The sequence below is a fragment of the Cavia porcellus genome, unplaced genomic scaffold, assembly GCF_034190915.1.
Source record: "Cavia porcellus strain 051 isolate PalLab524CR breed Dunkin Hartley unplaced genomic scaffold, mCavPor4.1 scaffold_1, whole genome shotgun sequence".
NCBI lineage: Eukaryota > Metazoa > Chordata > Mammalia > Rodentia > Caviidae > Cavia > Cavia porcellus.
This window is the reverse complement of record NW_026947484.1, coordinates 46895228-46916461: the sequence shown is the minus strand read 5'-3', so window position 1 is coordinate 46916461 and position 21234 is coordinate 46895228. Positions and strand designations below refer to the sequence as shown.

The 21234-nt window shown below is 39.8% G+C and overlaps 2 protein-coding genes across 2 annotated transcripts in view; one reads left to right on the top strand and one right to left on the bottom strand.

Annotated features, from left to right (window-relative positions):
- Positions 1-6671, top strand: part of Nid2 (nidogen 2) — a 57268-nt gene extending 50597 nt beyond the window's left edge. The window contains exons 16-20 of the mRNA XM_013154658.3: positions 271-442; positions 3142-3299; positions 4554-4677; positions 5684-5796; positions 5986-6671. Coding sequence (XP_013010112.1) covers positions 271-442; positions 3142-3299; positions 4554-4677; positions 5684-5796; positions 5986-5996 — 578 coding nt within the window. The 3' untranslated portion in view covers positions 5997-6671. The remainder of the gene's footprint in view (positions 1-270; positions 443-3141; positions 3300-4553; positions 4678-5683; positions 5797-5985) is intronic.
- A 148-nt stretch (positions 6672-6819) lies between these two features.
- On the bottom strand, positions 6820-20503 carry Rtraf (RNA transcription, translation and transport factor). Its single transcript, XM_003471826.5, has 8 exons — positions 20313-20503; positions 18707-18831; positions 16356-16455; positions 12292-12378; positions 11235-11323; positions 9511-9579; positions 7250-7298; positions 6820-7142 (listed from the first exon to the last, which is right to left on the bottom strand). The coding sequence occupies exons 1-8, from the start codon at positions 20371-20373 to the stop codon at positions 6988-6990; spliced, it is 735 nt and encodes a 244-aa protein (XP_003471874.1). The 5' UTR covers positions 20374-20503; the 3' UTR covers positions 6820-6987.
- Between the last annotated feature and the right edge of the window lie 731 nt (positions 20504-21234).

Sequence of the window (21234 nt, the reverse complement as noted above, 5' to 3'; positions counted from 1 at the left end):
CAGGGAGTGGGAATAGTGACAGATTATGCTGCCTGCCCCGCACCACGGATGCTTGGTGCCATCTGGGTAATACGTCTTACTAGTACAGAGGTAGCAGGGTAGGACCAGTAACCAAGCATCACTTTCTGCAGTCACCTGGTTCTGGGGACTTAGAGGTACTCTGGCTCTAAGTTCATTTTTAAACTGTCCAAACACTGCAGATCTCTGCTTGGGTTCTTTTACCTTTCCTGCCCTGCGCTTGCTCCAGCCCTGCCTTTGTTCCCATTTCAGGTCTGATGAGCCCGGAAGGACTTGCTATCGACCACTTCCGGAGGACCATGTACTGGACGGATAGCGGCCTGGATAGGATAGAGAGGGCAAGGCTGGATGGCTCTGAGCGCAAGGTCCTCTTCCACACGGACCTGGTGAACCCCCGCGCCATCGCTGTGGATCCCATCCAAGGGTCAGCTGGGTTCCCCTTGGTTCCTTCTCTTTCCTATAGATCCCAATTTCAAGCTCGTGGATATTAAATATAATGTGTGTGTGTGTGTGTGTGTGTGGTGGGGATAGTGAAAATAAAAGCTCAAATGCATGAACTTAATAAATATGGATTGAGAGCCTATTAGGCATCAGGCAGTCTTACAGCAAAGACAGGGTATGTTCTTTCATGGACTTCATGTTCTGTTAGGAGAAAACAAAACAGTGAACAACTGAGATCACACTAGGCTGTGCTACGACATGGAGAGAATTCGGATAGTGTGCTAAGAGGGGCGAGGTGCTGTCTGGATCAGATGACCAGGAAGCACCTCAGGAGTTGCACTGGCGGAGGAAGGGGTCAGCAGCATGTTTGGAAACCATAGGGTTCACACCATTTCCCTCTATTGTACTCAGGGGTGAGCTGTCAAAGCTCAGCTGCTGGGTGTTTTGTTCTGGCCTGGTTTTCACCCCCAGGAAAGTCAAGATAAAATGAGTATGACTTGGTCAGAGGAACAGGGAAGTTTCCTATTTGAGAAGCTCTCACCATATCGAAGTAGAACTTCTACCCTGCAGAATTCCAGAGAAGCTTTTCAGATCAGTAAAGAAAACCCTCAGCAAAGTGATTTTTGACTTGCAAATACCAAGTACAGAGCCTCAGAGTGGTTCTGAGCTCTGGGTTCTATGCACAGGAAAGGTTTATTTTTGTCCAGGTGACTTGGCCATGAGAACCTCCCAAAAGCTTTGAGTGTGGATGGCTTTCTGCCATTTAAGGGGCCTGTTAGTTTGGGTGCCTGGCCTAAATCAGGAGTATCTACCTTGGCCATGTGCTTTGTGATTGAGAGGAAAAGGGATGCTTTAAAGCTGAAATCCAGATCCCAGCCACGAGTTTAAGATAAAAGCAGAGCATGTGGGAAGCCTCGGTTCAAATCCCAAACACATGCACAAAGATGCATGTACAGCAATTTTGTTCCTTATCAAGACAGCAGACAGTAACACTCAGGGACTAATTCAGCTCAGCTAACTAAATCCTCCACAGCTGCTCCAGGGCTTAGCTTGTAGATCTTCATGTGTATTTTTCTTCCTATAGATCTTATTTTCTTCCTTAAGCAATCTATGAGTAATTAGTACCATGTGAGTTGGGTCTATGTGGGCTTGTTTGAGACTGTTTTCAATAGCTTAAATCATCCTTGGGAGGGGACAGGTCAAATGCTGAAGCAGTGATAGGCACGCTCCACCCTATGGCTGCTTCTATCTCTGTACAGAGCAGAAAGGGCTTTCTGTCTTTTGGCTCCGCTTTTCTCATGTTGTAGGCATTGGGCAAACTGCTGGGCAGCTTTATGGGTTCTCGCCTCTCGCTGTTTTCTCTGAAGTTCAGTTGAAACATCCCAAGCATCTACTGCTTGTATAAAATACTATCTTATAAAAAATGCTCTCAGTGTTTATCTGCTCAAACTGTAAACCTATGTCCTTCATATAACATTTCCAATTAATAAGACCATGCATGCTAGATGTTGAATAAGTATTTTGCACTTCTTAACAAGGCATTTAAAATATAAAGCACTCATTCAGTGTGTGCATCCCAAAGCCAGAGAGATTCTCTTTTAGCAGACACCACACTGTTAACTCCTGGGCCTCTCAGATCCCTGGCCCAAGCTCTATGATTTCTAAAGCCAACCCCACCCCCACCCTGGAAAAAATTTCATTCCTTTAAATTTTTCTGTATGTGTGTCCTTTTTTGAGACAGGGTCTTGCTATGCAGTTCGGGTTCACCTTGAGCTCACTTTGTAACCCAGGCTGGTCTCAAACTTGCAACAATCCTCTTGCCTCAGTGTCCCAAGTGGTGGGATTACATGTGTGAGCCACCACACCTGGATATTTCTTTAAATTTTAAGACTAAGATCCAATTCAAGATTTCAACAAATTTAAGGGTGTCTGTGCAGTTGAGTCAGAGGTGTTTCAGCAGCAAGGATTTTGATAGGGCCTTAAAACAATGACTTCTACACAGCTGTATCAGGAAAACCTTGTGCTGCAGATAGCAGAATGTGTCTTATGTGTGAGTTATCAATCACTGTGTAACTCATTGCCATCTTGGTTACATAAGAGGACAAAGGTTACCTCGCCTGCTGAGTCAGAAGTCTGGGTGCAGCGTCCTGAAGGCCTGTGCCTCTTTCACGAGGGTGCAACCGCAGTACTGGCCAAACTGCGGTGACCTCAGAGCTCTTCAGGGGACAGATCCACTTTTAAGCACACTGAGGGTGCTGCTGCAGACCTCGTGTCCTGGCTGGCTGTGGCTTCCTGACCAAGTGAATACCTTTTGTCTCTGTAGGGTGACCTGTAGTGTGGCAGCTGGCTTCTCAGTGGGAATAAATGAGGGTAGAGAAAGCACTGCAACCTAATGTTGGAGGTGGTGTCCTATCACCGGTGCCTCACTCCCCTCACTAGAAGCAGGATACTAACTCTAGCCCAAGCTCAAAGCTGTTCCTTAGGGCGGAGCATATCCAGAGATGGAAACCAGTGATGCAGCTACCATGGATGCATGGTTTTCTATGGGGAGTGGGGGGTGCTGGGGATTGAACCCAGGGCTTCCCACGGGTTAGGTAAGTGTTGTACCAGAGAGCTACATCCCCTGACCATTGCACAATAGCTATTCTTTTGCAATCTTGATTTTTAAAAATTTACCTGCAGCAACTTGTACTGGACCGACTGGAATAGAGAAGCTCCTAAAATTGAAACGTCTTCTTTAGATGGAGAAGACAGGAGAATTTTGGTCAATAAAGATATTGGACTACCCAATGGGTTAACCTTTGACCCCTTCTCCAAACTGCTGTGCTGGGCGGATGCAGGTAATACCGATGAAATCCATTACAGCAGGCTTGAAGACAGATTGTACACTAAAACCAAACTCTACCCTTTAGATCTTAAGTTTATACCAGTAAAGCAAATCTATTTGATCTGCGAAGTTCTAACAGTTTTGTAATCATTCTTCTAACTCTGGTAATCAGAGTAAAGGGAGGCTGAATTAGGCATTGGACCTGTATTGCTCACTTGCCGCAGCCTGAGACTCAGCCTCCTGATAAAAAAAATACTGGCCACTGTTGAATTTACCAGCCTACACAAACGGAGGTTATTTTGCCTTTTGGGCCAGTATTGTAAACACTCATCACTTAACAGTCTGATACGTTATGTTGCTGAGGACATTCTTTGAAAAGCGATGTCAGAATACCTTATAGCACGTTTGACACCCTTATTTTTGTTGTGTGCTTTTCATTACTGGAATGCAGTAGTACCTCAGTTTATGAACACTTTTGTTTGCGAACAACTTGTTCTGGTAAAATTGTCTTGCTGTGTGAACTGTTTTATCTGGTGGTGACCATGACCGAGGCCATCTCTCCTGCACGAGCATCAACATGGTCATCTTTTCTAGACTTGTGGAACAAATTAGGTTTATGAACTGAGGTACCACTGTAACTAAAAAGATGCTGTGTGTCTGATTCTATTAAAGACTATGAAATGCTGCTCTTGAATTTATAATAAAAGGCCTCTAATGCATGTCACTTTTATGACATAATTGTCCAAGTATTTTTTTTGCAGTATTTGAAATTAAATTTATCTATAAATGTCAAAACTTGGAAACATTTGTTTAGCGATGCCAGATTTGCAAGATTGCTTCCTTTACCCTGGAAAATCATTTACATGTTATCATTTTAGTTCCTTTTATTTTTACCTAGAAAATTATTTTTTTTAAACAAAGATTTTGGTTAGGATTACCTGAGCTGCCATAGATTGCTCTACAAAGGGCAAATATTTATCCCAATGTTTATGACAACTTAAAAGCTACAGCTTAAAATTAGATTAATTCTAGAAATACTTCTTTAGAATCAACTTTGGCAGAAACCTAGTCAGACTTCAGCAGATGTAATCTTCAAACAAAGAAGTTTGAATTTCATTGAAAACCAGAATGCTAGTGAACAAGACAGGCACTAGAGGACATTCTAGTTGCTAATTTGTGTGGCTGCAGTGGCCTTGAAATGCCCAGTCTTTGCTGTTTCTTCCTGTTTTGTTTTCTCTGTGGGTCTCATTTCTTCCTGTTTTAAAAGGAACCAAGAAACTGGAATGCACACTGCCTGATGGAACTGGACGGCGCGCCATCCAAAATCACCTCAACTATCCCTTCAGCATTGTCAGCTATGCAGACCACTTCTACCACACGGACTGGAGGAGGTGAGTCGGGCACACTGGGCTCAGGAGTACCCTGCTGCTTCGGCAAAGCCAGCTCAGTTACTGTGTTTCTTGGTCTTACCAGCATGTCAGTTTCAAAGGCTTACTACTTGGGAAATCGTGTATGTACTGTATTCTACCCAGCAGTTTCAGTGGTCCTCCTGGGTAGCTGAAAGGGTCAAAGGTATTTGATAATAAATTATCAAAAAAACAAAGCACATTTTTCTGAATCTTTCTTCAAAATAAAAAAGATATCCTCATTTGGTGACTGGTACCATGAGGTATGTTACCTAGGTAAGGGACTTGTTTTCCTTAACCTGGAGGTCTTGGGTCAGGTGTTCCTCTAACAGTAGCTAAGAATTTGTACCCATCTTACTAGCCACAACTTTCCAGAAGGTAATTATCAGTATGGACTGTGTACCTGGGAGACTGAAAACACTATATAGAGTAAGTCTCTAATGAGGATCTAGGGAACATTTTGAAAACAAAAATTCTATGTCCTACCATTCCCTAAAATGGGTTCAGCAGGAGGCTCAGGCATCAGTTCTGTAGTAGGTGCTTATGTGATTCTACAAGCAGCTAGAAGGGGTCACCAACTGAAACCAGTGGTTCTGTCTTCAGTGTGGTACCAGGCTTCCCCCAAAGGCTTACTGAGGCACACTGCGGAGTTCTATCCTAGTTTCCAGTGGGTAGGTTGAAGGGAGTCCTAGAACTTCCATAGCCTAGAAGTTCCCAGGTGACTTCTGGTCATGGGCCCGCCTTGAGAACCACTGGTTGTACACATAATTTCCATGAATCAGAACTCTTGCTTGGCTAACCTGATTTTAAGTCTGTGGTCATACTACCCTGTGGTCATACCATCCCGAAATCAGTCTAAACTGATTTTAAAAATGTACCCTGGAAGGCTAGTAGATTTCTCTACTGAAACCTTTTACTAGATATAAAGGTTGTTTCTTCCATTTAGTGGTGACTCATTTTCCATGAAATCTCTGTTGCTGTCTGTTCCCAGGGATGGTGTTGTATCAGTAAACAAAGACAGCGGCCAGTTTATTGATGAGTATCTCCCGGAGCAGCGGTCTCACCTCTACGGGATAACTGCAGTCTATCCCTACTGCCCGCCAGGTAAGCAGACAGGCTTTGGCAGTCACCTCTAGATCACCTAGCCGGGTACAGAGGGAGTAGCTCATTACCCCTGCTGCCACCGCCACTGCCACCACTGTCTTCTTTACTACTAAGCTTAACCACACATAAAATGAGAACGACACGTTCCGCCTTAGTTACAGAATGCTCACCTCTGCCCTTTCCTCACAGGCCGAAAATGACTCCGTAATGTAAAGGACCTGATGTTTACAACCAGAATCTTGACCCTAAAGAACATTTACTACAAAGGAAGAAAGTGAAAAAGAAATTGGTCATTAGAAGTTCCTAGACATACAAGATGAACACTTTTAGTGCAAAAAGACTAAGTATATTTTGTGAAAAATTTATACCTCAATCTTTACTACTGTATTTTTTTAAAAAAAAAGGTTAATGGAAGTTCTTTAAAAAGGTCATTTTATTAGTTGCTTGTTAAAAGCAACATTTTATAAACATATTTAAAAGGTCAAATTCATTCAAGTAAGACTCAATTAAGAACTTAAGAAGCTGAATCTAATTTTTGCTATGGATTTTTTTCTGGCCAAGAAATGAAAGCACATGTGTTCGGTATAGAACTACGATCCTGGGTACCAGCAGTGTTGATGTAGTTAGAGAAAGTTATGTAGAACTGACAGGAAAGAAGCAACTTACAGTTCCCTCAGAAGTCCTGAGTTTCCTTACCTCTGCATCAGGTGCATTTCTGTTTATATTACAAGGTGCTAGAATGATTCAGTTTGTATTTTCTAACCCTGTTAAGGGCCTCTACAGAAGTAGCCACACAAACTATTACATTTATAAATACCAAAGAATAGCCATTATTCAGATTTTCTAGATAACGTCAATAAAATATTTTAAATTTTTCTATGACTTAAAAGATTTAAATTGTCTCTATGAAAAAAGCTGGGGACTGGTGGTATATACTTTAACCACAGAGGAAGCACTCATCATACAAATATATGACAATACATTGTTTTTTAAAAAAAAAAAAAAAAACACGCAAAACCCAAGTTTCACTTTCTTAAACTTTATTAAAGAAAAAAAGTAACTTGGTGGTAAATTTCTAGAACATAGTTTTCTTGGATTCCTCCCTCAAAAGTGATTTGATTTCCAAATACATGCTGAAAGTATAGAGTTCCCAACTGTACTAATCAGGTAAAGAGGCGAAGTCTAACGCGTTCATCTTCCAACTTTCCCCAGTCTGTGGTCTGTCTTTGGATCAGCAATAATTGCCTGGACAGCTACTATGGCTTCATTAATTTTTGTCTGTAGCTCTCTGAGTTCTTCTATATGTAGCAATCGCAGAATTTGAGCAGCTTCATTAAGAACTGCATCTGTTTTATAAGAAAAGAACACTATATTAATACATAATTTTTGTATTTTATTTCCCAAATTTTACCAAATCTTTTTAAATAGTCTGAATTAAAACAAAATCACTTACCTCCCGTGTCAAAACCAAGAATATGTTTGTCTAAAGCAACAGGCAAACCCTTTAAAAAAATAAGAAGGCAAGATGAGACTACGGTTAAGAACACCATTCTTTTTTTATGTGAAACTGTGGAAAATGCCTAGCTAGTTTACTTCTTAGGAGTAGTGGGCAGGGATCTAAGAATTTGTTGTTTTAATTTGACTTGTGGTAAGTAAGCTTTCCACTATTAAAATCAGTTGGGAAAGGCCCTTACTGGAATATGTACTGGAAGTGCCACAGCCTGTCTGATCCTTTAGATCAGGTAGGCAAATAAACCCTTAGCTGGCAGAGCCCTGTTGCCCCCTGCTGCAAAGGAAAGGGGGCTGAGGAGGCTGCTACTGTCCTGCTGTGGCTCAGTAAGCCCCAGTGCAGGGCAAATGAGACAGGGCTGCTGTTAATATGATTCTCAAGTAAATTTATCTCTGTCTTTTAAAAATGACACAAACCTAATATATACACGTTTTCCAGGTAACACAATTTACCAGATTATATATATTTTAACGTTCAATAAATTTCCCAAATTTTTTGGTGGTCACTTTGAACAAGTCTAGGAAATGAAAAACAAAACAATTCTTTTACCTTACCAATCAGCATACCTGCCTACTATCAACTGTACAGACTCCACAGTAAGTGTCTGAAGTTGAGGACAGGCCGTCTGGACTTTCTGATTATTCTGCACAAAATCATTGCCGGTTCCAGACAGACACACCTGAATTTTCAGTGTTACCAACTCTCCCTATGCAAGACTTTAGTCACTGCTAACTTCCCACCTAATCTATACATGCAAGCCTACCCAGGTATCATCTGCTAAGAAACACATTCTATCTGTGATGAAACCATGGGGATGGAGCACAGTGAACAAAATGAAGAGCAGACTTGTTCTGACTGGTGCTGCCTCAGTCTGGTACCAAAGGCTCCAGTTTTCCCTTCGTCTGCCAATCAACCAGCAAGAGACAGCTCCCAGTAAAAGTTACCACGCATCAAATACTGAGTTCGAACGGTTCCAGACATTGGTTGGTAAACTCTAAAGAACTTTACTACATTAGCATAGGCTAGTATCTTTTGAGGTGACACTGAAATTAAGATTTGGAACACCAAAAATAAAACTAAATTTCTCTTTGCAAATAAGAGAAGTTTGACTACGCCTTTATTTGTACTGCCTTTGAAAATGACAGTTTTGCTGAATGAAACCAGTGATTTTATTATCCAGAACAATTTACTATCTGTTCTACAGCGTGATTGAAACAAGCTGATCTTTAATCCGATTTCCACTGGCCTAACTCACACAGTATTTAACAAGTCAGTAAGAATCTTGAGAAGAAAACAATGTGTTTCATGCAGTGCAGCCCTGGTATTAGGACCCTTTCAACACTGCTGGGCCTTGCTAAAGAGGTCAGAGGACAAGACACTGGGGGAGGGAACAGTAAAAGACAAGCGAGTCCAGAACAGGGGCTGTACCCGAGCATTCGTCCATGCCACACCTGCGCTGCAGGAGACACTACAGCATTTCTGTAACCCCTGCGGTCATTATCTGCCCTCAGTCAATGAGGTTTTAAAAAATACTGGACTCTGATATAATCTTAAAATAACCCGGATGGGTGGATGGTTTTTATTGGAAAGGAAGTTCTGTGAGATGGTTTTGTGAGTCTGCAAACTACGACTGCAAGGTATTTTTCAGTCATCTGCACCCTGGCAGAGCCCCAGCCCTGCCCACTGTGAGAGCACTGGGACCTAAGCTCAACCTCACATCAACCAGGTGACTTTACCGCAAGTCACGGCCTCATGTTTTATGCCAGGAAACTGAACAAAGTGAGATGATTTACTCTCAAGACTCAAAAGAGCAAGGGCAGGGTGTAGGTCTAAAAAAGGAAGTCAGTAACAAGGAGATGGTGTGTGCTCTCTTCTCCCGCACCAGTCAAAACGGTCCCATAAATGTCACAGGGGTAACTCCTTTCAAAGACATGTGCTGGACATGTGCAACAGTTTCTAGACCGCGGGCGACCTTTAGGTACTTCCTTGAAGGGGTAAAGTGAGATAAAGTTCATTATTTGCCAAACGACACTCCACAACTGGCTCTGAACCAAAATGAATCAAACTGCAGGAAGCCATCCTTCCTCTGGGCTGTTCTAACACAGAACGGAACTCCTGCACACACATTTATGAAGTTTAAACTACTGGCAATACAGAAAATATTTTCAGTGATAACAGGATCAGGATTTAAAAAACACACATACCTCTTTTGTTTGATTTGCTTTAGCAACTGCATCCTGTGTTAGGCGCTCTTGAACCAAGATGCGAATTGCCTAAAAACCCAAAAATACTGTGTTTACTTTCTACAGCCTGTTTATAAGTCACTCTTTCTTCTCAGAATCTATAGAAGATACCTCCAGGAATTAAAAACTGTTTTTGGATAGGTAACAGGTGTGCATGGTTAAAAGAAAAAATTAAGCATACAGAAGGAATGTGGTAAAACGTGGGTGTCCCTCTCCTGAGTGGAGCTGTCTCTCTAGGAGACACTGTTCCTTTACCAACACTGTTAAATTATGAGTGAGAACAGGGTAGCACATGGACTACCTTATGTCTTGCTTTTCCCACTACACTCTTATGAAATTTTCCGGTATTTCAAAGGATGCATTAGTGCATTTCACTACTGCAGGTGTATATGCATGCACTTAAACACAAATTTTTAGTGGAATTTAAGGGAGATATTACAACTCAAATATGAAAACCTGAAAAATTAGTTTTAATAAAAATCAAACGCTAGGAGTGACTGCCAAAGAGCTGATATACTGGTTCTCCCACCGAGTAACCGAAGGTCCTCTGCGTACTGTCATGTATTATCTCCATGCTGCTTAAAGCAACCCACATGGGATAAACAGCAATTTCATAAAGCTTTTTTACAGCTCATGTGTAATTCTTCCCACTGGGTTTCAAACCCTTTGCCAAAGGCATCCCAAACATGCTATCCACAATCTGTTTCTCCTCTCTGTAGTTTACAACGAAAGCTGACAGGACCACTGTAGAACTATTCTTAGGAAATTGACATAACTGAGTAAGGAACAGCATTTGAAGCAATTAAATTTCACTACAAACAACTTTGTAGCTTTCGATATCCAATGGGGGCTGGGAAAATTCAAGTTAACATTCAAATTCAGTGTAGAGAATTATAATAATCTAGGAATGTAACAGTATTTCCTTTGTTAAAACTGTCATTTAATGGACAAACTTTCTAAAAAGTAGGCTAAAATATCACTTAATGTCTTCTGGATATAGCAAAGCTTATTCATTTTAGTATTAACAAAGTAAAATAATTTCCATGTATAAGATCTATTTAACTCTTGTTAAAGTCAATGCTTTCTAAAATAAATTCCAAGTTTGGTATCATAGATACCACGTCCCTGACTGGCTGCTGGTGTGTCCATAATGTGTTAGGAATACATCTTCTGGAGGTAGAATAATTTACTTCCCAGAGATTCTAGGCGTACAATTTTGACCAAATTTCCTATTACTAGTTTGGTCTATTCCACTGTGAATAAATATAATCCGCGAATCTTCAAAAGGATCAAACAAGGTAGAGTACTGTAGGAAAGGGTAGACCAGAGGGTCAGAGTGGCTGGACTCAATTCTTGCCTTTATTACTTTCAGTGTCATTTTAAACACCATCTATTCTGTTCTTAATTTCTTCATGTACATAACCTTTTAAAGGAGAGCATTAACATCTATCTCTGTAATTATTCGGAGTAAATGAAATTACCCTGGTAAAGATTAAACATATGGTTCTCATTCTCTGATAGTAGTTATAGACATCTAAAACGGATGAAAATATGAAATCTGCTTCATGTCCACATTCCTCTACTGTATTTTAATCACTTAACCCTAAATTTAACTATCAATATTTAGAAAGGTACAGTTTTTCAACTATGGCCTTTCTGTTAAGAATCAAAGCTATGAAACTCACCTTAAGCATTACCAGGTAATCATCATGGCGCTGAATCTGAAGGAGGTTAGCCAAAGCCATCACGCCAGCCTTAAAGTCAGGATTATTTACTACAAAAGATTAAAAATGAACAACAAAGCCTTTGAGCTCAGCAAACACATAACAGACCTACTTGTGAACACAGAACCTTACAGAAAGCATTTTAAATTTTCTAGTAACAAATCTCTGTTTTGCAGTGACATAAAAAAGCATGAATGCAGTACAGAGTATCAGCAATTTGGTAAAAGGATAAATGATTTTCCTATTAATATACTTCTTCAGCCAAACTAAGTAACCTAAAAAATGATTAACTTCACTCACATAAGATTTGCCCTGTAACTGACGGTGAGGACCATTTATGTGGCACTGTTAATTACTTCTTTCTTCCTTTTTGTTTTTTGGTCTTTTTGAGACCGGATCTCTCTATGCAGTTCAGGCTGGTCTTGAACTCACAATGATCTTCCTGCCTCAGCCTCCCAAGTGCTGGGAATTACCACTTCTTTCTAAAGCTATTAATTTAATACACAGATTCCTTCAATGGACGGTTTTCCTCAAACCTTTTCTCTAAGCAGTGGCTCCAGAGTGCCCAAGAAGCTTACTCATTCATCGTGGTAACTCAAATTATAGATCACAGTGAACAGTGAAAATGTCTATTTAACATATCACAATCTATGTAATTAGACTCTTCATACTTTAAGAAAAGGAAAAGAATTGCTAAAAGACATATGGGTCTTAATGATACATTTTACTACTTGTGTTACAGTCACTGTGACCCACACGATTAAATAGAAATCAGAACCCCAAATAACTTGGTACAGTTCAAAGAACAGCATTTTAAAATTCAAACATGCAATTCCAAGGACGGGGAGAAACACACTGTGACGGAGAATACCAAATACTGCACAGAATAAAATGTCAGTATCCATGCTATCCAGTGTAGCATTCTTAGCTAAAACTACATTAAACCTGGACTTTACACTAGGAAGTAAAACTTAAGAAACCAAGAATGCTCATCAGTTTTAAGCATATCCATACTCACCATCCAAATTGATCAATGGCTCTGCATTTTTAGTTGCATTGTCAATATTTTTTGCATTGTCAGGTGTTAAGTCCTTGTATTTTTCAGCTATAAAAAGGCAAAAATATAATTTGTAAAATTTCAACTTATGGTAAAATAAAGTGTTTGTTTACTGAACTTAGCTGAAGTAATCATAAGCTAAACTAATTGTAAGCATATGAACTGTCAGTGTAAAAATGATTTTTTGTGGTACAACATCTGATAAAAGATGCGGTATTGAAAAAGATTTGTTTTTTACTAAGCTACAATGCTTATTGGCGCACTTCACACATATTTCATTAACATTTCAAAGACAGTTATTTCAACCATCTACATTTTAGCAGTGAAAGCCTGCTTCTGGGTACCTCTGACAATGAGAGGAGGTAATATTAACTACAAGCTTATTAAAGCTTTTTTTTCCAAAATCTTTTAAATGGTACACACATAATACTAAAAACCTTGCTTTCTAAAAAATCAGCACTTCAAATACATCATACACAAATCTAAAACTTATGGAAATGTGAAATTCAGAATTCTTAAGGTAGATTTCTTTACTTTCATTTGAAAAATGCAAAGAATTCATGATAAAACTTAATGCCCAAAGTGGCATCTGAGGCTATAAAATCTGTACAATTTGCTAATGAAATAATAGGGGGAAAAAAGCTTTAAAATTTAAGTCAGAGAAGAGAAAGGGACTCCCACTGGCCAAATCTGGTATTATAAACATCAATATGTGATGACTAAAAGATTATGACCCATAAATACAAATAATCTGCATGTATGCTGCTTTAAACAAACTGGAGAAAAGGGAAAACTCCTCCTTAAAGTAGAAAGCTAGAGGACACAGAAAGCACTGCAGTTGCACATACACCTTTTAGCAATCAAACCATGAGTGATTCAGGCAAGAGTTAAACAGATGCTAAAACTAGACGGGAGATGTCTGAGTAGCAAAAGCACACTCAAATCTCCCCAAATATAGGTTATGGTATTTACTACAAAAGGGAAAACAGCAGCATAACAGTAGACACACCTTAACTGAGTGAAAGTGAACATGATGAGTAATGGGACTGTCGGTACCACTATCACCTTCTTCCTGATATGATGCATTTGACAGAGCACACCATTTCCCTGTTATTTCTAGTGAAAGTATGAACTTGAAACCTCATCAGGAGGAAATACACAAACTCAAACCAAGGGACAGTCTACAAATGTCAGTACAGTTTCATAAAACATATATAAAGACGAAGGAGTTTTTTCAAATTACAGAGACCAAAGAGCTAACAAAACTGAATGCATGATTGCTTTAGGGTTTTTTTTTTTTGGGGGGGGGGGGATTCTATAAAAACATTACTGACATTGTTGGTGAAATTTGAATAACAACTATAAATGATAACATTCTATAAAGTTATATTCTGGATTCTGATCACTGTAATGTGGCTAAGATAGTCATTTTTAGTGTAGAAGAGAATTATCTGCAGTTTATCAAATCGGTTAAAAAGTGTGTATGTCTGTGCGTGCATTTGTGCACAGCATAAAGCAGATGAAGTAAAGTTTGCAGAATTTAGGGATATAAAGTCTTTATACTAGTCTTACAATCTCTGCATTATCTTGAAATCCTATCAAAAAAGTGCAAGAAAAAATTTAAGTTAGATTTTAATCACCTTGACAAGCTAGTAAAGGACTGAATAATGGTATGGTAGTTAATAAAAATCCACAATGGTTTCAGCAGATTTAAAATAAGTAACTTTTTGAGAGTAGCAATCTATCAATGCAAAACCTCAAAAGCACATCAGCGCCCCCTGCTGCTGAGATACAGTATTATTACTTTTACAGATCTTGTTCTTGCATTCCGAATTTTATGGTGAAATAAAACTTGTTCTCTAGATTATTAACAGACTTTCAATACCATATATCTTTTTTTTGTTTTTGCACCGAGGAGCAAACTCATTACCTTGTGCTTGCCAGGCAGGCACTGTGCCCACTGAGTTATTATCCCCAGCCCTAACGTTTACCTTAACTGTATGTAATTGTTTTCAGTATCAGCAAACATCTCATGCATGAACTTCGTTTATCAATAAAAAAACCTATGCTATTCCTGAGAAGTAAATACACATACAGCAGTAGGGATAGCTGATCACATGGCACCTACTGCTGAAGGGTAAGGAATTATAAAAATGGAACAAATGAATACACAAGGTAAAGCAGAAAAAACACTGGTACGTGACTATGAGTTTATTTGAGAACAGCTGATAAACACTTTTGATATGGTTAATACTTTCTTGCAAATTAGCTCACAAGTAGTTCATATTCGCCCAGAGCAAAACAAAGCAGAAGACCTTATCAAAGGTCCAAAAGATCAATTAAGGCTAACAAGGCTTCAGTGCATACAACTGTATTTTCTAAAGGAACACAAGCACAATTATTTTCATTGTAAATTAAAATTTGTAAACTAAATTATTTTCTTTGTAAACACAAGTTTAAAAAGTGTCACATTAGAGATTAGACTTCTAAAATATTAAGTCTGAGGCATCAGCAAAAACCAATCGGGGGATTTCCAAATCAGTACCTAACATGCATGCACAAGGCAAGTTCCATGCAATTACTGAAATTGTGCGAGAAACTGTCAGGAACTGAGGATGATAGAATAATGATCCCCCGCAACCATATGCATGTCCCAATACCTAGAAACTACATGCCAAAGGGACTTGCATCCATGTTTAAATTAAGGACCCCCAAATGGGAAGATTATCCTAGATCATCCAAGTGAGCCCACCATAATCATGGCGCCCATACAGGAAGCAAAAGGGTCAGTCAAGAGACAAAGGTGTGACAACGGAGGGAGGGCAGAGAATCTGAAAATCTGCGTGGCTAGATTGGAAGACAGAAGAGGGAAGGGGCCAGCGCCAAGACTGCAGAATGTAGAAAGAGATGGATGTTGGACTTCTGACTCCAAAATAAGGTTTTAAGTCACTGAGTTTCCGGTAACATGTTACAGTCACAAGTCGGGTAAGCAGGACAAGCAAAATAAAGTGGTCAGAGACTTAGAAGGCAAAGAATAAAAGACTATGGAAGTTCAGAGGGAATCTTACTATTGCTAGGAATAAAAACAAGATGGAGCTTAAAAAACTGGGTAGACTCTAGATGTGTAGAGACTGAGATCCCAGGTTAAGAAATCTACAGTTCCTTTTGGAGGAAGCTGGAAACCAGCGGCACTGTAGAGCAGATTCATGTTTCATACTTAGCCTGGTGGGCCATGCTGCTGAGAATGGAGGGTGACGCCAATCTGAGACCAGCAAGTATCATAATCATCTTAGCAGAAGGTGACAAGAGGCTGAAATACAGGATCAACAGCAGTGGGACTGGAGAAGACATTGTACCACAGAAATGGAAAACAATTAATGGGGGCAGGGTGAGAGGGAAAGGGAGAAGCCAAAGACATCAAAGAGGCTCCAAAAGCAGAGGACTAGAAAACTAGAAATGACAATCCCCCAAAAGTGAAAACATAAATGGAGGCAGATACAATGATGAGATCTTAGATTTAGATGTTGATGGGCTTTCCACAATGCAATGGTCTAATGAAAGGAAACATAAAATCTAATGCAAACTGGATTTTCCTATAGGTACTGTGCTAGTACTCAGAAGCTTCTAGTAAGAGAAGTACATGGGATAAACAGAAAATACACTATACCTGTTGTGGCCTGCAGTGCATACTAACATTTAATACATGTTCCAGATTCCTGTGAAATGACTACTGCAATCAATACTGCAAAATGCCACCAACTTTGGAAATACTAACAACTTAACATAAAAGGTTATTGGTAAATTTACCAAAATAATGTCACTTTGTTGGAAAGACACTCACTTAGCCTTTTCTACAAAACATCACTTTTAACAGCAACGAAGACAATAGAAAGTTGCTTGTAACTTCTTGTGGTAAAACATGAGCCACAGGTAGAGCATAAGACCAAGAAACTAAGTTCCTATACTTTCACACTCCTTCTTTGTCTTCTATCTCTTTAAAAAGAACACATTTCCACAAAACGTACCATTATCTCCATATTCAAGTCTAACAGCTAAGCCTAGGAGCCAGTCAATTGCCTCTTGTCGATCCTGAATCTTGAAAGGACAGTCAACATCTCTGAGATACTGTGAAGAAAAAAAAAATCCAGTTTCAGTATATTACTGTGAAACCATAGAAGTAGAAGACTTGTAAAGAGATCTTAGTTTGAATTTCTAGTAAGTGACAGTACTAAAATATATAACTCAAAGAAAGAAACATTTAAGTGTGCCATCTTAAGAGAAAAGTAAATGTTTCCATTACGCCTTACTGAAATTTCTACCTTTGCAATCCCAAATGGGACCCCTGAGAGCTAGATTAAGCTCCTCATTCTATAGGCGAGAAAACTAACACCAAGCCTGACTGCCATTTGCCAATGGTTACGTGACTTGATCTGAGACTAGATTCTAAATTTTTTGATTCCACATCTCACTGCACATAGAGTAATTAAAAAGGGCAATCTGAAAAAGGATACACAAATAAACCAGGTGTTTTCTAAATTTCAACTTTTATGGAAATGCAACTGAATACAGTAAGCCATGGTAACACGCATGCAGGCTATGAGTGCAGAGTAAGATGTGTACGGAGATAAGTGCTATCCTTCAAGTCTTTTAGAAGATGAAAATCTAATTCCAGCCAGGCACAGTAATACAAGCCCTTCATTCCAGCACTCAAAGAGGCTGAGGCAGGAAGACCACTAGTTCCAGCTCACCCTGGCCACTGAAGTGAGCTCCTGCCCTCAAAGTAAAAATAAAAATAAAAAGATAAAAAAGGGCTGAGACGTAGAGGGTCAGTGTGACCTGGATTCAATCTCCAGGACTGAAAAGAAAAAAAAAAAGAAAGAAAGAAAAAAGAAAATTGGATTCCAGCGATAATGCTACTATATTACCTTTTAGTCACAACACATTTCCTAAAACAAAATTTTATTTCCTTCCTTAGAAGAAAAAAATCACCTTATTGACAAATTTGATCATCTCACAATAACTTAAAAAACCTGTCAACACTAAAAATAAGTAAATAAATAGAAGATGTGATTCATGATCCAGAAGTGACAATAAGAAGGATACTTCAAATGTGCTTAGGCAATATTGCCATTCCAAAAGAGACCAAAGTGATAGTATCTGTTTGGGAAGTTCCAATGTATTTACTTTCAAGTTATCCTACTTTGTCACTCCTGAGTGGCAGAAACTTTTTATATTCTTTAAATTTTAATCTTCTAATACCCCTTTGCATGTGGAACTCTGTACTATCTTCTACACAAGGGAGCTATAAGAGCTAAAATAAACAAATATAAATTCCCAGTAATGCATTTCCAAGTCTTTTTGTGGGGGGAGGAAGCCGGATTGAACACACAAGGCTTGCACTTACCAGGGAGGCATTTGTGCCACTGAGCTATATCCCTGGCCCCTACATTCTGAAGTCTTAAGAAGTCCACTGAAAACTTCAAAATTTTTCAAAGCACAGCAAAGTAATCCAGTGGAGAAAGTACAGGAAGTGGCGATAAAAAATATATAGCACCTGCTATGGGCCAGGAACTTCTGTGAACAGGTATACAGGTACGTTCCCCTAACAAAGCCACTCCTCTGACACAGGTATTGTTACTGCCACTTACTGATGAAAACATTCAGACAGAAGGGTTAGCACACCTGGCCAAAGTTACAGCATTAGTGTATAATGTACAGAATCCTAATTCATAAAATACTAAGTTCTCTAAAGAGAAAATACCCAATTACTTTGCTCTTATTCACAAAGGTAACAGCTTCTAAAAATGTTTAATACAAGTAATGAGGTTACAAAATGTCATTTTTACTCTAATTTGAAAACAATTTTTTTGGTAAAAATATTACTAAAATTAAATCAACAAGAAAATTCTAGTCACAGAAATATGAGCTTTCAAGGACTATTTCTTTCATACAAAAGGAAATGTGTTTGTTGAATGAAAGTATAAAAATAATATTCTTAGTGTTAAGCATGTCAATAATGTCTTTTAATATAAAAGATGATGCTTTTTAAAATTGTGCGAGAACTACACTCTTTAGTCTAATGTAAAAATTCTGTTTTCAGGGCACTAAATAAAAGTAAAGTAGCATTTATATACTATCTAATATATTTTAAAAACTTTACAATGTTTTTGAAGAAAATTATTTCTCATCCTCAAAGTTTTATAGGAAAATGTGATATAACTTTCCAAAATCAAAAGAAATATGGTTAAGGAAAAAGTTAAAGCCTAACTCTAACCACGATCGTTGTATTTTAAAAGAAAAAAGGAATTTTAAGCTTCTCTTCATACAGTTTTTAGAAACGCTCCAGGTATTTTTATTTTATTTGCTAATGCATTACCTTTTCAAAGAACTTGGGCCAGTCACTGCTGGGGATGTTTCTTAAATTACCTCTGTCTTCAATCTTGTAGTGTCTGATTTTTTGGTCTTCGAGCCAAACAATAAAGTTTCTAAATTCTGTTTCATCTACAATAAAATAACATATAAATTCACTAGACACACTTGATAAAATACTTCTTCACAAATGCTCTTGTGAAATTTTTTTTACTGTTAACTCAAATGAGAGAAGTAGGAATTCGAAGCACAGACTGATTAATGACCTACTCAATTTCTGAAATGAATTCAGATTCTGGCTCCAGACATTTAAGGCCTACGGACAAAGGTTAATCACCAAGATTTTCTATGCCTCGAGACCTTTACCTACAAATGGAATAATAAGACTTACCTCATGGGTTGTTTTAAGAATTAAATGAAATAAAAAAGGATTAAAGCAGTACATAGCCCTGTTTATTAGTTACTAATATTCCGATTCCTTTGGGAGGAGGCTGAAGACTCAGCAAGTACAAGCTTATAACAGAGCAGTAATAAGATAAAGCAAACAGGAAACCAAAGTGCAAAATATTAAACGATAATAGGTGTCACTGTTACTACTACTGTCATGGTTCAGTTACCTACAATATTAAGTGCAGTTAATATTAACTGTACACTTGTTTCTTTTAACCTCTACCAGGTTAATACCTCCAATTTACAGATTAGAAAGTTGAGACTTAAAAGATTTATGTCCATATCTATTTATGTCCATATTTATTCTACTGACACTGATCCTTTTTGTTCATGTTAAAAAGCAAAGTATAAAATCTAGATACTATAATCTGACGCTCTTACAGGAAATAAAAACTGCTTCCCTGTCTAGAAATTATTTCCAACTTGTGAGTCCGATACAGGAGTGTGAGCGCTGTATCAAACTTTTTCAAACTTCCTAGTCTACCAAAGGCCAAGAACTACAGAAGGAAACGAGAAGTGGTAAGTAGTGGGTGAGTTAAGGCAAGCAGCAGGGTCATTATTTCTTTTATGTTTTGATGGTGCAAAATCCCAAATAAATGCATTTACAATTAAATATCCCAGCTCATCCGCTACGAACTTTTTCAGTACAAGACTTCGTTATGAGAAAGCTGTCTTGCTCGGAAACTCTTTGCTAGTTCTGACCCTCTCCCGACCTCCTCCTTCCTCAGCTCCCGACAGACAGTGAATGAGGACTCGAGTTTCTCAGAACCGGGCGCTTCCGGCCCAAGGCAAGTGCTCACAGTGCCGGCTCTCAGGAGCTCCGGCGGGGAAAGATGCAAAAAAACCAACATGGTCCCTTCTGGGTGCAGAAGGCACTGGGTGTGCACCGGGCGGGGTGGCGGGGTGGCGGGGTCTGGAGCTGAGCGGGCGCCCAAAGTAGCCACGCGAAGGCAGGAGGGGGTAAGGAAGCCTCCCACACCAGACCGCGGCCGGAGACGGCGCCTGGGGACGGCAGCGGGACGCCGAGGTACGCGGAGGTACGAAGAAGACGGGCCTGGAGACCCCGGGGGAGCCCAGAACCGCGAGGGTCCGGCGTGGAGGCGCGGTGGGGGCGCTGCGGGAGGAGCCGCCGCCGGGACCAGGCCACGCGGCCGTCGTCTCACCTTTGCAGTTGAAGCCGGCAGGGTTGTGGTAGTCGAGAGCCGTCAGCTTGCGTCGGAACATGGTCCCCGCTTCTCGCTGGGGTCCCCCGGGCCTCCTCCGGGAGAGGAGAAGCGAGGGTGAGCAGGCTGCTCAGACACCGGCGACGCGGCGAGAGGGCGGGCCGACGCCGCAGACGCTCCAGAGTGACAGCGGCCTTCGCCAGTTGCGGCTTATGAGCGCCGACCGCCGCCAAGTCTTCACCAATCGCAAGCTCGGTCTGGGGAGGCGGGGCCACGACGGAGCACGTCGACGCTCAAATAAACTTTATTGTCAGCTTTCTAGTTGTACAATAGTCAGAGAACAAGTGGGCAACCCGTTTGCTCTTGGCACAGAATGTGGACAATAGTGTCTGTGGGCTTTGTGGTGCTAGGCTGTATTCCTCATTGAACGATAGAATTGTGTCCAGTGTTTTGAGTGTATTCATTCATTTCTTGCTCCTCTTACATATAATTAGGCACTTTTCTAACACTGCTAATAAAAAGACTGAAAAGCAAGGTCCTTAAAGTGCGGACTTCTACTCTTAAGTGGGAGTGATCCACAGATAACATTCAACTGTACTGTATTACTATATGATAGTCCCAAGTAGCACCAGCCAGCGAGCGAAGACAGGGTCACCCCGCAGCATCTAGTAGTAGGTAATCAATTCCTGATGTTCTGTCAAATCCCTCACCTTTCTGATGCCACTAATACCTCAGATCCGACCCTCATCACTTTCATTTACTCTAATTTTTTTCAGCAGCCAATCTTGCCTTCTCCAAGTCATCCCCTACACTGAAATGGGATTGTTTTTCTAAAACAAATGTCTGTCCATAACCTTGTAATTTTCCATTGCCTCCTGGAGATAATCAAGGCTTCTTACTGTATTTAAGACCCTTCCTGTTC

Excerpts from the sequence above, each read along its gene's own strand:
- Rtraf (XM_003471826.5), bottom strand. The coding sequence starts at position 20,373 with ATGTTCCGACGCAAGCTGACGGCTCTCGACTACCACAACCCTGCCGGC. Across the intron at positions 16,456-18,706 it reads GGCCCAAGTTCTTTGAAAAG|TATCTCAGAGATGTTGACTG; the intron begins GTAATGCATTAG and ends TTTTCTTCACAG. Across the intron at positions 11,324-12,291 it reads GCCATTGATCAATTTGGATG|TAAATAATCCTGACTTTAAG; the intron begins GTGAGTATGGAT and ends AATCTTTTGTAG.